The 22054-nt window shown below is 30.7% G+C and overlaps 1 protein-coding gene across 1 annotated transcript in view; it reads right to left on the bottom strand.

The window, feature by feature from the left end:
* LOC136988743 (structural maintenance of chromosomes protein 3-like) overlaps positions 1–22054 on the bottom strand; it is an 82471-nt gene that overhangs the window by 55813 nt on the left and 4604 nt on the right. The window contains 5 exon segments of the mRNA XM_067286707.1: positions 1019–1097; positions 2423–2502; positions 3326–3465; positions 8380–8418; positions 14458–14533. Of these exon segments, the coding sequence (XP_067142808.1) occupies positions 1019–1097; positions 2423–2502; positions 3326–3465; positions 8380–8418; positions 14458–14533 (414 nt within the window).

A 22054-nucleotide genomic window follows, 5' to 3' on the forward strand; every position in this document is an offset into this window, starting at 1 on the left:
CTGCTCGTAACGACATAAAACCCTGTTTTAAGGTCATATTTGAGGCACTCCAAAATTTACAAAATTAGATTACAAATTTTATTTCACAAAGAAAATACTACATGTTTAGTCCTAGGTCAGAGTCCACTTCCTAGAACGACTGTGGGTGGTACTCTCACCACTTGACTTCGGTGGGGTGAGGTTTGCTACACTTTTAACGACAAGACGATTGGTTATTATGTACTCATTTTTAAATTACTTTATGCTAAATTGTTAAATATTCTATTATTTTCAATATAATATATTTCATTAAATAGTTTATAAAGAAATAATTGAATTATTTTTAATTGGCATACATTAGTTTAACCTTTTGTTGCCTTTTAATTCGACATTACTCTTAAAACCAGAAGTTCCGCCATTATTGAAACTTATGACAAATAGAAATTTCTTATAAAAGGTAATTTTTGAAATTTTTAATTACATCGATGTAAACTTAGACATAATAATGTAAATAAAGTTGATTTAAACATGTAGTTTGCATTTTTATACATATGATAATAAATTTATTGTGATAATAGACTTCACAGATAACGACACTCAGTTATAACGTCAAAAAATTGCTGGTCCCATGGATGATGTTATAAACGAGTTAGACTGTATTTTTTGATATATTTATTTTGTTTTTGCAAAATAAAGAAATAATTTTTAACCATACAATAGTCACGATTATTATTTTTTAAAAATTTTCATTAGGCTTAACATCAACGAAAATTCAACATGAAGCAACACGCAACAGAGAAAAATTTCAACGTAGGATAGGTTAATATATTTTTTCGTACATGATCAGTTATCTGAACAACCCATCCCAAATTGTTTCGGTTAATTGATGCTCTACTGTATTTCAATTAAATTCAAACAAAAAATCAATTTATATTATAAATCGTTATTTGTAAAATAAAAGTTATTTATTTTCCCACAATTAAATATTAAGTAAGAGAAAATTTTATCTATTTTAATTGTTTCTTTATTAAATACTTACTTTTCCTTGTTTTACAATATAATAAGGATTACTTCTGGAAAATCCTGCACTTTCTAAAAGATTCATCACATCTGTTCTCCTATAAAATTGAAATTTCATCATAAAGATCATATAATGTTTAAAAAATTAAGAAATTATATTCATAACAAAAATCTCTACTATATTATTTTAAGATCTTTAAGATTCATGTGATAATAGTAAATAATAATTTGATTACAAATATCATCTTTAATAATATGTAACATGTAAGTTAGATATTAAACTAATATTCTATCAAAATAAATGAGTTTAATATCTAACTTATTTGGCCATCAAATAACTTTTTTTAATTATTTACTAATCAATACTTTTTTTAAGATTGATCATTATAGAATTACTGAAAAATTTTTAAACTTAAAAACAAATTACTCTTGTTTATTTTTGCATATCAAAAATATTTAGCTGAGCAAACTTTTTATTTCAGAATTCCAAAGTGTATTCTCTCTCTCCCTCTCTCACTTTTTTTAATTAGAAAAAAAAGTTTTTTCTAATTTAAAAAAATCTCAAAATAAATATAGCAAAAAGCAGATGTAATAATAATTAAATTGCATAATATAAGAAAATGTAATCAGAAAAATCTGTTAGCAATAACTGTATGACTGAACAAAATAGGTCAGTGAGATACACTACCCTACAATAATAGACCAGACAGCAAGATGTGATGGCATAAGGTAAAGAATACATGCTTTAATAGGAGGGTCCCCCACATACTGCAATTACACTAGCTACCCTTCTGGGCATACTTTCAACAAAGTTTTGATACACAGCTATGGGCATTTTTGTCCATTCCTGCTTCAAGAATGTCGCCAGCTCAGCTATAGATTTCAGATGTGGTTCTGTGGATCGTAAGTGTCACTCTAACTCATTCTACAAATGTTCTATTGGATTTAGGTCGGGACTCTGAGCAGGTAAGAGAAGACGGTTGACAACCATATCTTGATACCACTGCTTGACAGAGGCTGCAACATGACATGGAGCATTGTCGTCCTGGAAGTAACATTCATCCATTCCATAAAATTGCCAGAGCATAGGAAGAACCTGATTGTCCAAAATGTTCATGCAGGCATAGGCATTCAATTTACTAGGAACAACATGCAAAGGTCCAAGGCCATACCACAAAAAACACCCCCAAACAAGAACACCACCACCGCTGATGTCCGGTCCATTATTGTAGTGTATGTTTCATACATGCAAAAACATTCTTACAATCCTCTCTATAAATTCCACCAGAAGATTTAGAGAAAAAAAACTAAAGCAGATCATATTTATACAAAGATAGTAGCTATTATTTATTTACAGCTAAACATCCATCAAGTGAGAACTGATGCGACCTTAATTCTATTCTTCTGACATTGATATACTCACGTAACCATCTTTTTACTCAAAAAGTATTGATCTTTCTTTGAACCAATAACTCTTCTGAGTGATACTTCTTCCTTATCAATCTATAATTATTTATTAAATAATCATTAAATATATTATTTACAAAATAATAATAAAATAGTAAATAAAATCTTACAATTCAGGTTATATAATTAAAATTTATTCTGAATTAAAAAATAAGTAATGAAAAAACATGTAAAAAAATTAAGAAAATATAAATAATTTTAATTAAATGTATGTTATAAGATTCAAGAATTTTTTCAAAGTCTGAATTCAAAAATTTGTGAAAAATATCATTAGACTTTAATTTCATAAAACTTGTAAAATCTGATATATGCTAGTGATTTATATGATATAATATTTTAAGAAAGTTAACTTTATAATGAATGCAAAATGAATGATATGTTAAAATAATTTTTTTAGATGTAAAGAATTATTCTAAGATTAAAATTAAAATTCAGGCTTAAAAAATGTAAGTCAAATATAAAAATATTTTCTTTTGTAAATATATTTTTAATTACAAGAAAATATTTTTTTCTTTATTTTTCATATTTGATTTTGTAATCAATAATTCCATTTAAAAGTTTTAATAAATATAAGCTTTTCCTAAATAACTTTTTGTAGTAAATTTTTAACTTAAAACTGTCAATATGGTAGATGTACAGTACCAGTTTTGACCAGTGTATCAGTTCTGGCCAGAAAACAAATTTAACTTAAAAATATAATCACCACATATTCAAATCTGTCCAATGAAACAAACTTTTATTGTTAACTGTTCACACAATTAACAATAAAAGTTTGTTTCATTTGTGATTATATTTTTAAGTTAAATTTGTTTTCTGGCCAAAACTGGTACATCTACCCTATAAAAACAAAAATACTCACTGGGAGTCTGTTATCTGTATTATCAAAGATAATTTCGACATATGCATTAAGAACTCTTGGTCCAGTACCCTCATGAAGAAGAGCTTGTCGTTGTTCAGGTCTTAAATGAGAAAACTCATCACTAAGAACAAACTGAATAGCTATAAAAAATAAAAATATTTTAATATATTATTTTAATATACAATTATTTCTAAAACTATAAAAATCATTAAATTACTAGTATTTTAAATAAAAATATAATATTTGCTCTTATTTGATTCATGCATAAACAATATAGAATAATCATCAGTAAGAATTTGATTCTTTAGCAAAAAATCTTTTAAGGGTTCAAATATAGAACAACTAAGTCTACTTTATATAAAAATTGAGTATAGATAATGATAATTGGACAAAATTTTATTTTATTTATTTACATTTATAGTAAATAAATAAAATGAAATTTGTAAGTACTTTTTAATATTTCTATTTATAAGAAATATTAATGAATACATACTTTTAATCATAGTATTTTATAATTATCATAATAAAATAAGAAAATATTATATGATGTAGTTAAAACTAATAGCAACTGTAATAGTAAACTATATTATAAATTAATATATTAATTTTTAATTATTAGATTTTTACTTCATTTTTATTCTTTACAATTTTTTATAGTGATTAAATAATTTAGAAATCAACATAGCTTTTCAGATGTAGCTATTTATAATAAATTAAAATGTAAACATAATCTCTTTCCAACACTAATTAATGGGTGAAACATCATGTCAACTTCTATTAAAATGAAATATTAATTTGTTTCTTGCACAAAAATATGCAAATTAATACACTGCATTTATAATTTTTTTTCTGAACTGTCTTGATTAAATAGCTAAATAGAAGTTTATCATCATTTTATAAACATTAGTTTCCTTTATTTTTCATATTTTTTTGTACACTTATTATAAAATAAAAAATATTAACATTGAAAAAATGTATTTCAAATCATCATAAAAATATGGCCACATTTCAAAAAATAAATAATAATGAAGTCAGTCAAAAACTCAAACAGTTTATCCTTTTGCAAAAAAATTGCACAACTATTATCTTTCATTATAAAGAATTTTATATTTTAGACAACAAAAAGTCTGCTAATTATCATCTCATGCTATCAGTAAAAATAGATCACTCATGTCAGCGATGACTTCAATTTTATTTCAATTAATTAATGTATTAACTTACATAAAGTTTATAACTGTATGAAGGAAAGTCATTAAATAACAGAAATTTTAATCTAAAATTCATGAGATATATGCACTGCAAACATCTTATTGCAAGACACAAAATGACTCCTTAGTAATATGCCATATAGGGATCATGATAATTGTGCCTGCACAATAGAGTTTGTATAACATGGCTGTTCCATTGTCAAATTATACTATGAAAGAGCAATAAACTCATTTGCTTTTTATGGTCAGAGGAAGTAAAACATGAAATCTACAGGAAAATGAAGATTCAGTAAGGAGACAGTTGCTTAAGTAAGGGAAGTGTATGAATAGTGTAGAAAGATTTAAAAATGGAAGACAAAACATCAAAGATAAACTCTAATATGGAGACCAGTTTGCATAGCAACTGACAGTGAAAAGGCAGATTGAACAGTGAATCTGTAACAGGCGAGTTACTGTTGATGAAATTACCATATAATTCAACATGAGTCATGGCTCTGAGTATATTAAGCACAATGACCTTGGGTAAAATGTGTAGTAGATGGGTCCCAAGGCAAATGTCCATTGATCACAAACTCCTGATAAACTGTCTGTGTGGCACACAATTTGTCAGAAGCACTTAGTTCATTATGCTAATGAAGGAGATGCTTTTGAAAATCTCTATAAATGCAGTTAATTTCTGTAATGAATCTGTCATATATTCCAAAATTATCAAATCTATAATTTTTCCTATTGGGTAAACAGGAAAAATTATAATTAATCCTTGATGTCTTGGAACATTCATTTGAAGACTTAACTTGAGCCTTTAAAGTACATTTTACCTAACATATTGATAGAAATTTAAAGAATAATGACAATTTATTTAAAAAACTAGCTACAAGTGGAAAATGAATATGCTACTTTCTAAAAAAAAGCATTTGTGAAGTATTGTTTGAACAAATGTACCTTTTTTGTCTTTTTGCACAATCTATGATAGCTACTAATTCTGTTTTCTAGGATTTGACAAACTAGCATGCTTAGTTTAAGGTGACCAGATTTTGACATTGGTGAAGTGAGACAAAATTGATGGCAGGAGTAGTTGTCTTGTTGAAAAAGATTGTTCTAGAGCAACAAAATTTTATTATCAAAGAATGCAAAAATTGTATTGCATTATATTTTTTTAAATTTCAACTTATGTAAAATTTATAAATATAATAAATATATATATCTCTAAAAATTCTATTCTTTTGCATATTTCTCATCTGAATTTTTTTAAGTTCCTGTCGTTGTTTAAAATGTCATGAAATTTTTCACAAGAATTTGTTAAATTACAGTCAAACCTGTTTTTATGCAGTCTTTTTTTTGCGATTTTTTAATGCAATTTTTTATTTGTGCGGTTTTTTTTGTGAGATTTTTTAAAATCGTAGGCACAAAAAACCTTTCACACACTATTTCTAGCAGACAAATTAATGAGCACAAACGTTTTCGGCCGTTTTAAAAGGCCTTCTTCAGGTGCACTGAGGACGGTTGGAAAGTCGGATAGCCAATGTTTACGTGACGTCATTGTTTATGAGGGGTTTCCTCTTACAAGTGACGTCTTAGCAGAGAAGGTTTAAACGAAATTGACCTTGGAAAATATTTTAAGATTAGCCAAGATGCGTGAACTATTGTCGAAGATATGCGAATCGTGAAAGGCGGAAAAAAGGAAATAGAAAGAAAAAGGAAAAAGAAACCTGATAAATTTAGAAACTGCACGAGAGAACGAAACGGATAAGGAGAGGGTGGACCGGCCTATTTAATTAAGGGGGTTATCGAGGAGTGACCGCCAGGCAGGGGAAAGCGAATCTGCATCCCTGCTGTTAATGCAGTTTCCTTTGAGGGATTCTGTAAAGATCTCTATCGCTTCGATTGAACAATTCGAAGCGATAGAGATCTTTACAGAATCCCTCAAAGGAAACTGCATTAACAGCAGGGATGCAGATTCGCTTTCCCCTGCCTGGCGGTCACTCCTCGATAACCCCCTTAATTAAATAGGCCGGTCCACCCTCTCCTTGTCCGTTTCGTTCTCTCGTGCAGTTTCTAAATTTATCAGGTTTCTTTTTCCTTTTTCTTTCTATTTCCTTTTTTCCGCCTTTCACGATTCGCATATCTTCGACAATAGTTCACGCATCTTGGCTAATCTTAAAATATTTTCCAAGGTCAATTTCGTTTAAACCTTCTCTGCTAAGGCGTCACTTGTAAGAGGAAACCCCTCATAAACAATGACGTCACGTAAACATTGGCTATCCGACTTTCCAACCGTCCTCAGTGCACCTGAAGAAGGCCTTTTAAAACGGCGAAAACGTTTGTGCTCATTAATTTGTCTGCTAGAAATAGTGTGTGAAAGGTTTTTTGTGCCTACGATTTTGAATTAGTTCTAGCTTTGTGTGCAGAGATTAGAGATTTTTTATTTGTGCGGTATAGTTGGCGACTAGTCTCGTGCGATTTGTCATGTCTCACGTTGACTTATTATAGCTAAATAAACTTATTATAGCATAAATGAACTTATTATAGTAATATTATTGCATGAATATGCGAAAAATGAAATAATTTAGTTTTTAAGTCAACAAAACACCACCTGGACAAAATATGTAAAACAGACAATAGACGAGACGATGCAGTCAAGTGCTGACATCTGTTGTCAATAAATTCTATTTCGTATGGTTTTGAGTTATTTTCTATGTGAGACTTTTTTTATGCGGTCCCTATTGACCGCATAAAAAAATATTTTTTAATTGTGTTGCAAAAACTATTTTTTATAGCCACTCGTGAAGTTTAGTGTGATTTTTTTTATGCGGTCCCTATCCATCGCATAAAAACAGGTTTGACTGTATATTTCACACATAATACGGCTTTCAAAGTCTCAATACTTAATTGTAATTTATTATCTAAATAATAATAATACTAACTTCTATTACTTTTCCTCTGAATTTGCCTTGAGTGTCACTTTATTATTGTAATTTTTTTATTATATAATACTGTCATAACCAAAATGAACCCCAGTCCCACCACTAGCAATAGAACGATGTAAACCAATGTGCTTACTCTTGCTAGTCGCTAGCTTTTTAATGTGGTGACAGACAAGAGCTCTGCACCATGTAACATGCAACGAACAAAATGTTTGCTCATTTGAACGACCTGTGAACATTTGCTGCTCCATTTCTGCAGTTGTGCGTTCCAAACCATTTTCTCTCAGTATTTGCCACAAACACAAAGGGTTTTGTTGGTGCAGCATTCTTTAATTCCAATGCTCATGCACACCTTGGTACTGATACACGTGATACAAAATGATCTTTATGAATCTTAAACATAAGACATAAGTTTATGACACATAATTAGCAAAAACTTAATCTTTCCAAAACTCTGGGCTTTTTTAAAATTCTGCAGAATCAGGACAAAATTGTTAAAAATTGGGAGTATCCCACCAAAAGCAGGATGTCTGGTCACCTTAGCTTAGTTACACATTCAGATCTAAATCCATAACTTGTTAGTTTCCAAATTTCAAAGTATCTGCTTGAATCCCTTTATCAAAATTTCTTTTGACACATCCCTCTCCTTTAGACACAAGCATAATCTGGTAACACTGTCTACATATGACAATTTTCAGGCAAAAGGTTTTTGTATTGTTAAAATTTTTCTTTTTTGTAATTGTTCAAATTATTCAAAATTTCTCTTTTATAGAATTACCTATATTCATTTTTATAGAAAATAAAAATTATAATAATAAGAAATCACATATGTTTTAAATTAAAAACTGATATAACTTTTTAATTTAACTTAATGTTTTTAAGTTAATAATTTATATATTTATTTAATATTTAATTCACTTACCATAAAAAAAGTTGCTTTTTCCAGAGCCATTTCTTCCTACTGAAATATTAAAAAATTATATCAATGGATATAATAAAACCTTTCAAATAATCAATATTTTTAAATGCTATTAAAAATTCTGTAAACAGGGTTTAAGCTGTCACTAGTATTTTTGCTAAAATGCTATAAGAATTTACATTTAGCAACAACTTTCTTGGCACATTTCACTAAAAAAACTGATATTTTTCAAGTGATTAAAGCATCTTAATTAGGCTTACCATAATATTTTTTTCTCAAACCAAGACAATTTTGAGAAAATACTACAGAAAATAAAGCCTACTAGGATAAGTACCTATGACTGAAAATGCTATATAAAAAGTTTGTTAACAAAAAACAACGAGTTAAAAACAATTTTTAATAACTCAACTGAATATACCTTATTATTAAGAACTTATTAATATTTATCACAAATGTAAACTTTCTTTAAAAATTCTCCGTCACTTAAATAAGTACCTTTAAAATACTACAATATATTTGAGGAAGTTCCTATTGCTAGTTCCTAGGCTTGCCTTATGTTTTGCACATTTTAAGTGATTTTTAATGTCTGAATGCCCACCATGAGTTACTGAAAAAGCACAGTTCTTATTTCATTTCATCAATACGATCACAGACTTTTTTCAATCATCAGTAAACACTTTTTTTTTGAAATTTTGGAGATTAAATTAATTTAATGTACAGTACAATGCAAAATAATTGCAACTGCCAACTAGCAATTTGAACTTGACTAAGACAGAACATGTGCAACAATGACATGGCCAGTGTAAGTGTTGTCAACTCTAAAACAAAACATCTAAAAAATGAAATATAAATAAAAGTATCTGGATCTCATTGGCTACATGCTGTTATTAATTCTGTGAAAAAATACCTGGATGAAAACATAAAACATCTACATTCATTAAGCCAAATGCTATAAATTATGGAGGAAAACATCTAGAGAATGTACTTTAAAAGTACTTAGATCTAGATACAAAATATTTCGATTGGCATAACAGAAGAGAATATTTAGTTGCCAAATTGCCATTTTACCTAAGGCTACACTATTTTTACTTTTTGTATATTCGACACTTTTAAAATTTAACCCAATAACCGGGACAAAATAATAAACTGGCCAGGACGCTGAGACCACAACATCAAAACAGGATGTCTGGTAAGCCTAATCTTAATAATGTTAGTTTTTAAGATGTTTTAACTAGTGATGGGATAATACAAAATTTCTCCCAATTTCAATTCTGCCAAAAACTCCCAATTCTGATTCTTTTGAATACTTTCTAAAGTTTATTTTAGTTTAGAAAAATTAACAATTTACATTACGAGCACGATACATTCATTAATAAATAAACATCAAGCTTAAGAATGGAAAACAATTGAGAAATCCAGAATAGATCTTTCAGAAGAAAATTCTCCATTTATATGGCATGCTTTTATTGTGAAATAGATAATAAATTTGTAATCTTATTGCAGATAAAGTTAATATTGCAATACTACTCCCAAACAAATTACAGCTAATTCCCTTTTACTCAAAAAATAAAAATAAAAATAAAAATAAAAAAAACTATCCCATCATGTCATCTAAGGTCTAAATCTTTAAAAACTATTTTGCTGGCCAATGCAATGACCAGGGTAGGGGGAAAATAACGAGAAGATGCACTTTTTTTTAATGCTTCCCACAATCGGCATGCCTCATATATGGTGTAATTCCAATGTATTTAACACTAAATGAGGTTCGGCAAATTATACAATGAACTGAACAAATGTCATATCATCATGAGTTAACCAAGTTTTGAATTCATTCACTTGAACCATGTTTTTCCCAAATACACAATTTAAGGAAAAAAGAATCAAATGAATGCCTAGACTGATTCATCTTGAAAAAATCAATTTTTAAAACTCAAAATGGTAGTAGATTTAGTGTGAACAATTATTTTTACTTAGAATTCACTAAAATGCAATCAAAAATTTAACATATTACAGTATCATTTGTGAATCATAACAAAAACTTTAATGGTTAGTTATAATGAGAAAGTAGTTGTAACATTAAAAAACAGTTCTATATAGGCCAAAACTAATTTAGCTTGAACAACACCTTCAATACTTTTTTCAGCAACACTTTAATTTCTATAAAAAAATGTTTTTGACCCTTTTCACAGGTCTGCATCAAGTTTAACAAAAAGATCTGAACTATCTTCTTAAATAGTGGGAATCTTCTTGTTAAACCTGATGCAGAGCTGTGAAAAGGGTTGAAAACTTCATTTAAACAAATTAAAGTTTTGCTGAAAAAGTATTAAGATGGTGTTTGAGCATTTTACCATTATAAATAAACATACTAAATATTAAATAATAATTTTATCTAATATTTTTTCAATTAAAATATAACTTTGTTTATATTTTAAACTGTTTTGCTGAAACTTAAATATTTTTGTCAACCGCCAGCCAAACTGACCCAACACCAGCTGGGTGGCAACCCTAATGCCACCCCATCTCTCCTAAAATGGGACAGTTAGTACCAACCAAGTGCAATCGCTCATTACTCTGACTATGCAAAAGAAAAGTCCACCTTGACAGATGTCACTTTGTATATGGGGCCTCATGTATTCTCTGCTTTGTAGACATGAAAGTTTCCAATAAACAAATACTTAATTGTTAATATTGTAATTTTAAAAATGCAATTTCTGACAGAGTGAGATTTGTTTAAAAAAAATCTGTTGCTGTCAGATATAAGGATATGTCATTGGTTAAAGTTTATAAAGTGATAGTTGTAAATGACCTTCTTTCAGATTACACTCATAATATGGGGGTAATCTGAGAGAAGGTCAAATAAGAAATTCAATAACTGTTGATATATTATATCAACAGTTACTGAATTTCTTCTTTCACATCCAATGCACACTGTTGAGTGTAAACGGTTTTGGTGAAGTAACATTAACAAAAACTCCAATTGGAAACTGGATGTAAAAAATGTCAGTAACTTGTTAAATATCTCCCTAAATGGCCCCCAAAATGAGAATTTGATTTTCATTCAGCATTTGTTGCCTAATGTGAATCAAAACCAAGAAGGATTGTTCAATAATTTATGACAGTTGTGGGTTGTAACAAATGTGGGTTATATTGGTTGTGCAGTACACTGTAATAATACAGTATCTATAAGAATAAGTTTAGACAATAATGTATTGTGTATTGTTCTGGGCAGCCTCACAGATGAGAAATTAAAAATTTTGCTATAACTTTTTTAGTAAAATTAGCTAAAATGCTACAGAAAATTTTTTCCCAGTTTAAATCCTGCTGTGAAGTTTTATTATTATGCCAGATTAACTGTATCTTTATATTTAACTATAGCTTGGCAATATAATCTCCATAGTTTGAGACCACTCATTTATTTTAAAGATTAGTTTTTTGGCCAACAGATACATTATATAATAGACTAATTCAATAGAAAGATAAATATGCACAATGACTCATGAAAGAATAAACCTGTAAACTGAATTGAAAATTGTTGTAAAATACAAAAATATTAAAACTTCTTATATTGTAATAATACATTTTCAAAACTAATGCTGTATAAAACAAAAGTAAATGTATTAGTCAACATTTTACCCAGTTTTTAAAGGGGGAAATCACTCTTGTCCTATATTCAAGTTTGATTAAAGTTTCCTTCAGTTTTGAAAACTGTTTGTGATACATGTTGTATAAAGTTACACTGAATTTTGGCATCAGTCTATCGATTTTTAGCCTAAACAACAACTAAGTTGTGACTTGTCATGCAGCAGCATGAAGACTGCATGAGGGAATTTAAGTAATTGGCACAATTGTAAATAATCAATTAGTCAATTGTTTTAATTGTATTCAACAGAATTAGTCAGTTTTTATAACTTCTACAGAAATTTTATTTTGATAACTTCTTTACTACTAAGAATCTCTACTAATCAAGTAATCATCAAAAATTGAGGAGGGTGTAAAAATTTACCCCAAAATTTATTTTGTTATAAAGTATAAATTTCTATTGTAATTACAGTATAAATTTATATACAGTAGACCCCCTATAACACAGGTTCATATAACACAGCGGAGAAATTGCGATCGTGTTCATATAACACGCTAAAAGAGACTCGTATAACATGGTAAAATGTCTTCGCCAACTGGTGTTGCGACAGGATTGGTCGAATCTGGACCAATAGTAGATATCATACAAACCGTTGAGTTTAAACAAGCACTGGACCTACTAAAAAACATTTATTATTCACAGCCATAAAAATTATACTTTTTATTAATGGTCTCTCCAAAGTTCAGCAAATTTTCGCAGAAAAATAACTTATCAGGGAACACGCGCCCGCCATTCGATGAGCCACTCCGCGACGAAAACAAACTTAAGCAATGGCATCATCGAATGGTGCATACTCAGTAAGTAATCCTACAATTTTTTGTTTATAGCATAGTTTATATGGATTATTCCCAAAAAATTATATGTGATTTGGAAATGTTGAGTCAAATTAGTCTAGAATTGATTAATTTTATGGAAGAAAACCTTTCAAACAGCCATAGCCCCTAAACTGCACAAGTGCTGGGCTGTGATTGGCTCATGTATTTAAGTGACTCGTACAACATGGATTCATATAACACGGAATGTATCTACTGTGTTATGGGGGGGGTCTACTGTATTCAATATGATTATATATTTTAGATTCATAAAAAATGTTTTAGACAGTTACAAAAAAAAAAAAAAAAAAAAAAAAATTGTAAAAACAAAACAGTTTCAATTTCATCTTTGATAATCATAAAACTACAAACACACTAGAACAGTGGTTCTAGAGTGGTTCTTTTTATGGTCGCAGTCCACCAAATATTTCATAATTTTTTGTGACCCCCATTATTTTTAATAATAATTTATATTTGTTAAATTATCTATAATAAATTGATTTTTTTAATTATTGCTTTATTTTTTTATATAATAAATGTAAATCATAACTTTATTATTTCATTATCTATTTAAATAACATTCAAACTTCACAATTAAAAATGAAAACTCGTTAATTTTTAACAGAAAATAAAATAAGAAACATGTCGATAAATCGATCCAAAGTCAATGCTAAAACTAAACTAAAACTAAAACACCCACAACTTGTCATAAAGATTTTGCATATCTTTTGCAAAAATATTTAAATTTTCCAACCCTACTACTAAGCCTACTATTTTTCCTAATTATTTTTAAAATTCCAAGCATTGATAGTTTGTTACAATTGCTTTGGAATAAAAGAAGTAAATACTGTGGTGTAAGTAGCATATTTACATTTATTTCTTCTGTACTAACAAAGTTGTATGTGGGAAGAAATAAAAAATAAAAAACTAAATAGGAAAACTTTATCTTTCTTATTTCACTTTTCAATATGATATTCGATTATACATCAATTTTCTTTTTATTATATTCTGAGGAAAATTTTGCATAATTTGGCAGCCCCCTGGCAAACTTCTTATGGACCCCAGGGGGCTGCGGCACCCTGTTAAGAATCACTGCTCTAGAATACGTGTGAAATATGCAAAGATACCTACTTCCCTGGCATAATGTATATGCTGGATAGCCTACTATCCTATGCACAAGACACTGTCTTGATTTTGCTGTATAACTTTTATTCATTTTATTTTTATTGAAAGTAACAAAAAGAAACAAATTACAATTTGTCACTGATAGCATGCCCAATTTTCAGACTGACTAGGTATGATTTAAATGCACTTTGTAAGAAAGCAATTGAATATTCATTTATGCTGATTGATTCCCAGGTATTTGTAAATACAAATTTAAAAACAATTTTATTTCAAAGTTACTTTTTGAATCTTTATTATTTACTCTAAATCAAATATTTCCTGCAAACTGCAGTTTTAACATTTATATATGTTTTCTTACTTAAGTGTAAACTGCATATGAACTTTATGATCACTCTAAACAATGAAAATCTTTTAATATTTGAATTTTTAATATTTCTAGTTTTAAAAATGAGAACCTCTATTCTATATTTTAAATATGCAATAAGTAAATATTAAAAACTTTACCAATAACATTGTGTCTTGGACTAAATGGTTCAACTACAGTTTGTTCCCGATAACTTCTGAAACCTTGAATAATAACCTGAAATATTTTAATAAATATAAACAAACTTCTTTCAAATTATACTTAATTATTATTAATCAATTAATATCATTAATTGACAACATAAGATAAATTATTTAAGAACAGAAAATAAATTCATAATAAATACAATCAAGTCAACTTAATGGGGACACTTGGGACCTGACTAATTTGTCCTGATTAAGCAGCTGTCCCAATAATGCAAATTTTAAAGGAACAGACAAAATCTAAGATAAAAAATGAGCAATAAAGACAAAAACCATTTATTGAAAAATATAATTAATATTCAGGGTGAATACATATATGTAAATAGATTCAAGTTCAAAAATAAAATATTAAAATATAATCCTTTAACAAAAAAAAAAAAACAATTATTTTTGCAGAAATTTATCAAATGTATCTTGCAGAGTATATAATGCTTTACTTGGTGTGTGTATGTATATATATATATATATATATATACCAAGTAAAGCAATATACAGGGTGGGCCAACGAAAACGAAACGGCAGTGTTCGTGTTCGTCCAAGCAAATTGCTCGGACAGGTTGATTCTATAGAGAGGTTTCATGTCGACATCACGAGTGACGTCATGAGCATGCGCAATTGTCCAGCGCCATCTTTGTGACTGTTTGTGACTTGTTTACGTTTTGTGTGTGTTCACGTGCGTTTTAACTGGAGTTCTTGTGTTGTTTTTTTCGTCGCGAATATCACTATGGTGATTTGTTGTGTAATTGGGTGTAATGCTAGTTCACTCAAGAACAAAGGAACATCATTTTTTAAAATTCCCGGCATTATTTGTCATCAAGGATCTCAAACTGAGGAGCTTTCACGACGAAGGCAAACTGCATGGCTCTCGAGAATTAACCGGAAAAATTTCGTTACGAATAAAGTGAATATCAATACAAGAGTTTGTCAGAAACATTTCATTTCAATATTTACGTTAATAAACACTAAGTTATATTTTAAAACCTAAAAGAGTTTACCGATTTGCTTATATTAATTTAGTTAGGTATAATGCATTTATAAACGAATAACTAACGTAATTTCAGGCTTTAGCTAGTGCAAACTTATAAACATTACACGTTAAAACGAAAAGCAAGTAGACTTATTATATGCTAGTTTCAACTAGAATATAAAGGTACTGAACAATTTGAATTAAAAAATTTCCACGGCTGTTTTTAATTAGACTTTTACTTTCAGACAAAAATTCTTACTTAAGAAATACGTAAAAACACGAGTTTAAACAAACAAAAGAAAACATATCTTTCCAAGCAATATTACTTCGCTGTTATTAATTACTTTTACTTTTATATCAGGAGAAACCCAGCCACTTGTTAAATAGTTATGGGCCTCTAAAGATTTATAAGCTTTCATTTGTGACAGGGTGTAGAAATTTGTTGTAAAAACCAAATAGTTTATAATGTCACCAAATTCTACTTTCGGCCACAACTCTTGATATACGACGAAGTCTGATAAACTGGCTTCGTATGGATCGCCTTGACATAACGAAATTTTCTCTTCGTACAGAGCTGCATCTCGTCCTGTTAGACTGCTAGAATAGCTTGCAAGAAAAGAATCTTTTTTAACTTAATCCATGATAATAGAACTGCAGTATTTTTGTACGTTTAAACTAAAAAAAGACGTCGAATAACAGACTACGTGCAAGCTAAGCGAGCGAAAACTACCACAAAAATGGCGAATGGGCGGAGCAAACGTGTGTTTTATCACGTGACATGCGACCTTGAAACCTCTCTATTCTCAAGGGGACATCTTATGCAATAAAGTTTTTGCGATTCTGAATATTAACTAAACAAACACTTTTTTTCAAAATAAATGTTTGTTTAGTTAATACAAAATAGACGAGTTTTTAAAATTTTTTTGTTGTCTGTTGTATTCAGAATCGCAAAAACTTTATTGCAAAAGATGTTTCCTCGAGAATAAAATTGACCTGTCCGAGTGATTTGCTTGGACAAACACGAACACTCTGCCGTTTTGTTTTCGTTGGCCCACCCTGTATATTCTGCAAGATACATTTGTATATATACAGTATATATACAAATGTATCTTGCAGAGTATACGAGGTCTGTTCAAAAAATACGCGGACTGACATCATAAAACAAAATGTACTTTATGTAGAAGTTACATGTCTGGGTTCCCTTCAAACTACTCTCCTTCCCAACGCACACACTTATCCCCAATGGTGTTTCCATTTGTTGAAACAGTCCTGGTACGCTTCTTTTGTAATGTCCTCCAACGCCTTCGTCGCATTTGCCTTAATCTTGGGAATCCTCTCAAATCTTCTTTCTTTCAAGGGCCTTTTGAGTTTGGGAACAAGAAAAAGTCACAAGGAGCAAGATCAAGTGAGTGGGGGTGGGGGAAAAACAGTGATTGAGTGTTTGGCCGAAAACTCGCGAGTTCTGAGGGCTGAATGGGCTGGAGCATTGTCGTGATGGAGAAACCAGTTGCCACTCCTTCACATTTCTGGCCTTTTGCGACGGATGGTGTCCCTCAGACGTTTCAGAACATCAATGTAGTAAGTCTGGTTCAATGTGGAGCCTTGGGGAGATACTCATGATGAACAACACCCTTAACATCAAAGAAAACTGTCAACATCACCTTGACATTGGATCAAAACTTGGCGAGCTTTTTTGAGTCTGGGGGACGTTTCACCCACCCACTGGGATGAGTGGACCTTCGTTTCAATGCCACTGGGATGATTAGACCTTCGTTTCCAAGTTTAACACAAATTTCACAGCAAGTTGTTGCTCCTTCATGTCATTCATTCTGAAATCCAACAAACGAAAAAATCACACTTCACTAAAAACCGTGCAGCTAATCAACAAATAAAGATATCTGTAATCGAGAAACGGCTTTATCACCAGGAGATCTGTACAAACCTAGCGACACAAACACAAATCAGATCCCCTGGAACCAACTGGAGCTGCTCAATTCAAACAGTCCGCATATTTTTTGAACAGACCTCGTATATAGACACACACACACACACACACACTTGGGGTGGTATGGTAAAATAGTCCTGTTTCATCTGCATTGTAGATTTGATTAATATTAAATTTCTGTAGCAATTCAACTTAGTTGATTTCCACCCTTCGACACTTGCAGTGTCAGCACTGTTTTTTCATTGTGTGCCCTCTTAAATTTTACTTCATGTCTGGTTTCCATTGCAATAACTACCCATCTGTAGCTTTGAAATTTGTGTGATCCAACTTTGTTTCTTTAGTTAATTTATGGCAATGCAACACTTGAACGATCTGCCTAGGGAGAATGCCTTCTGGGAAGTCTTTTTAAGGGTAACTGACCCCTATTCAGACCTTACAGATGTGGAGAAAACCCAGATAACTCCACATGGCCAGCCTGTCCTGGTGTGAACTCACAACCGAACTCCCAGTGTTCAGGAAACGAAACCACTTGGCCACTGGTGGGCCTCCAACATTGTACATTTGGTTTTTAACATTGGCACATTAGCACATACTCCTCTTTACTGTACATGCTGTCCCAATAAAGCAGTGGGATATAAGGAAAGGAGATTTGCCCTATAGTATCTCTTATGTTTCCATCTTTCAATACATGTTCCCAATACACAGCAGTCCCAATTAGTGAGAATTTACTGTATTAGAAATCATTATATGCCTAATTCTGTTTCTACATAAATATTTTTTAATGCTTTTGATTTAGGTCTGGAAAAAATTCAATTCTCTTTTCACATGATTTGTTTTGATCTAACATGTTTCAATAAATCTGCCTTTTTAAAAATCCACATTTGATTTTAATTCTAAGGAAAAAGTATTCATACTTTCTTTTCTAGAAAATTTGTTTTTTTAATAAATTCTTAGAAATTGCATTTAAGGCTCACTTAAGGCATGCCTGTACAGTACAAGTAAATTTTAAGTTGTTTGATTGTTTCCCTTAACTTATTTGAATGTGTATAGCAACAATCAGTCTTTCATTCTAATAAAATCCATCTTAAAAACAAAGCATTGATAAATATATCACACTAACCTTATGAACCTTTTAACTTATCACGAACATTTTCAGTCCCCTTAGGACCTTCTTTAGGTGGAATTCTAGTAGAGAAAACCTTTTCGTTCTAATTTCTGTTTCGGATGTGTTTCACTTTTTCGAATTTTCTTTTAAATTTAAACATATAACGACGTGCGCATGTGTCAGCGACTATAATGCTGGGTCATACATAGCCTGCCACACCCTCGAAAGCTGTTTTTCATCCTTAAAATTGATTGAGAGGCCTTGGCGTTTTACTTTAAAGATCTCTAATGCCTCCAAATTCCTAAGATGATGTATCTGCTGAGTTTGCCGGATCAAGATTGCGTGTTGTAATTTGGGTGTAATGCCGTTTTCACTGGCATATATAGCCAAGGCAGTATTGTTCTTCTTTTTCTCAATATCGGTTTTATGCTCATGGAGGCGTTGTTTGAGCGATCTTCCTGTGGAACTGAGATATACCAGATCCCTATTGAATCTATCATCTCTGAACGAAATTTTATACACTCTTGAAGAAGGTCCTAAGGGGACCGAAAACATTTGTGGTAAGTTAAAATTTTGCAAAGCTTCATAAGGTTAGTGTGATATCTTTCATTCTAAATTTATCCAGCAATTGAAGCAGTCAGATAAAATTCAATCCAACATTTGATGACTTGTTTGTATGATTACCTTTCTTCCAATTTCTTTAAATACAGAATAGTGACAGCTAGATGGCTGTAACAATTAAGGTGTCAGCCTACCACTTTGGCTATTCAAAGAGGAAACCTGAGATTGAATCTGAGCTGTTAAAAACCTCAAAAAATATTTCATAGACCCCATTCCTCATCATTTGACTGTACCCATTGTAGACCTTGCAAAACCCATAATGAATATAAAAAAAGGTCTTCTTAGCACCCACAGAGAGTTAAAACATATATATAGAATAGTTTTTGTATCCATTTCATATTAAAAGCTAAAGGTATTTGGTGTTTAAGTGAAAAAGACAAATAAAAAAAATATAATTAAAAGGGTATACTATAGATTACTCCCTATGGAATTTCGTGTGTTTGGGTATATATCTGAACTCAGGGGACCGAGACGAGTTCAACGATACTCTACTTTTGGACCGGAGACGAAAAATGAAAAAGTTATCATACTTTTTTCTGGCAATCGCGCGATGATAGGGAGTCGCGTCGCTCTCCGCTAAGTCGGCCTTGCTATCGCAATCGGGAGTCGCGTGCTTGCCGTTAAAATTGCCTTTAGTAGACGTTTCCCCCCTTTTTTTACTTTGTTCAAGAACTACCGTGAATTGATAACTAGTTTAGCACATGGCGGCGTGTGGTGGCTCCCATACGAGAGGTCAGTCGGGCTGCCATGTTCGCTGCCATAAGTAACCTTAACCGAAATGGCGATCACGCGATGATCGGAAGTCGCGCCGCTCTCTCCGCTCTCGTATCGCGTGTTTAACGCTCCGGGAGATGGCCGTAGTCCGACGTCACGGTTTGCAGACTTTACTGCAAGATGGCAATACTAGCAACTACGGTGCCGTCTGCATGAGAGCATTAAAAAAGTATGGAAATTTAAAAAGTGTGATAACTTTTTTATTTTTCGTCTCCGGTCCAAAAATAGGGTACCGTTGAACTCATCTCGGTCCCCTGAGTTCAAATATATAATCAACGTCCTGAAATTCCATAGGGAGTAATCTATAGTACACCCAATTAAAATTGTGTAAATGATATAAATTTATTAAATTTTACTGATTAGTTACAATTGTTTCTCTTCTGATTTATTAACTACAATTAAATTTGTTTACATAAATCCTACTATATTAATTATTAATATAACAGGATAAATCAATTATTGATTTATCATGGTATTTTCACATGTTTTTAAGGCCATTATTTACATAACTGTTTATGCAATTATCACATTACCATTATCATGACTAATTTTCATTAAAAATGAACTCATTATTATCTTAAACTAATTGTTTATTTAGAACACAAATAATTCATTTGGATCAAATGGATACCTTTAAATGAAAATTAAAACAACTAAAACAACAAGGCTGTATTTAGGACAAGACTATGTCTCGGAGACTCACTACTAAGCGCAATCACTTCAATGCTCACGGCGAGTCTCGTTCTCATTCTCCAATCATCTTTGGTATCGCTGGTTTTGAGTGCGATCATACAAACTTCACCAGCCACAGCCACAACCACGAGGTCATCCACAATGCATTTTCATTGAAATGAACCTATCGAATGTTGAAATTTCTCTCCGTTGCATGACGCCCCAAGTTGAATTTTTTTCAATGCAAAAATTTCCTGTTTTTGAAAAAAATAATGATGGCTATTGTATTGTTTGCAATTATTTTTTTTTCGTTTGTGCAAAATAAAAAAATAATTGCAAACGATACAATAGCCACCATTATTTTTTCAAAAAATGGGAAATTTTTGCATTGACAAAAAAATATATATATATTAATAAATGTAAAAAAAAAAAAAATAATAATAATTCTATTTCGGAAGTTAGTTTTAATATAAAATTATAAAATTAACAATGCGCCATCTAGTTTCAAAAAGTTCCGATGATGAAACGAGATATCACCAGTCAATTGGTCAAGATTAGCATGTGGTGACCAGAATTATGTGGGGAATAACACAGGACAGGTAAATGGGTTTTTTTCAAAGATTCGTTTGTCAAAATTTGATTTAGGAACATTCGCTTTTCGAACTTCCCAACGCACGTGCTTGTCAAAATTCGATTTCACAATATTCATATTTCCAACCTACCAACGAGCAACACATGCACAAATCTCACACTACTGCCTGTTTGTAGAGAGTGTCGCCATTTTGTATTTTATTGTGTTTCAGTTCTTGGTCCCCTGACTACCTACAAGTCTGGTTTTTTTTTTATGTGCGCATGATTTGGGCACCTAATACTCTGCCAAATTTCAACTCCTGACATGTACTCCTTCATACCTCTAAGCTGATAAGACAGTAGACAGTATGATTTTATAAACAAGACATAGTCTTGTCAACAAGTCTAAAGTATTACTTTTTAATTATGTTGTATTATTAGAAATTAATATGTAAAATATGTTAGTTTTTTATTTTTACTGAAACATTTAAAACTGACTCCTTTATATTTCTATTCATTCATAAATAATCAGGAGTTCATAATACTATATTTTATCAATTGCTTTCAAGGATACTCTTTGTTCTATAAAAATTTAAGTTAAATTTTAAATTAATGAAACCAAACAATTACCGGATTTAAATCAGGCTGCTCTACTGCTACTATTACTAATGAAGTAGTCTGATTTAAATCCAGTAATCATTTGGTTTCATTAGAAAATATCAGACTTTGAGAGGTTTATACATGAAATTTTAACATATATCAATAGATAATGAATGTTTTACACCAAAATTATACCAATTCAACAATACAATTTAGGCAAGTTTATTTTTCAATTGAATCAAACATTCTTTCAAAAACAAATTCCAACATTTCCAAGGAT

The sequence above is a fragment of the Centruroides vittatus genome, unplaced genomic scaffold (assembly GCF_030686945.1).
Source record: "Centruroides vittatus isolate TY-2023 unplaced genomic scaffold, ASM3068694v2 scaffold_386, whole genome shotgun sequence".
Classification (NCBI taxonomy): Eukaryota; Metazoa; Arthropoda; class Arachnida; order Scorpiones; family Buthidae; genus Centruroides; species Centruroides vittatus.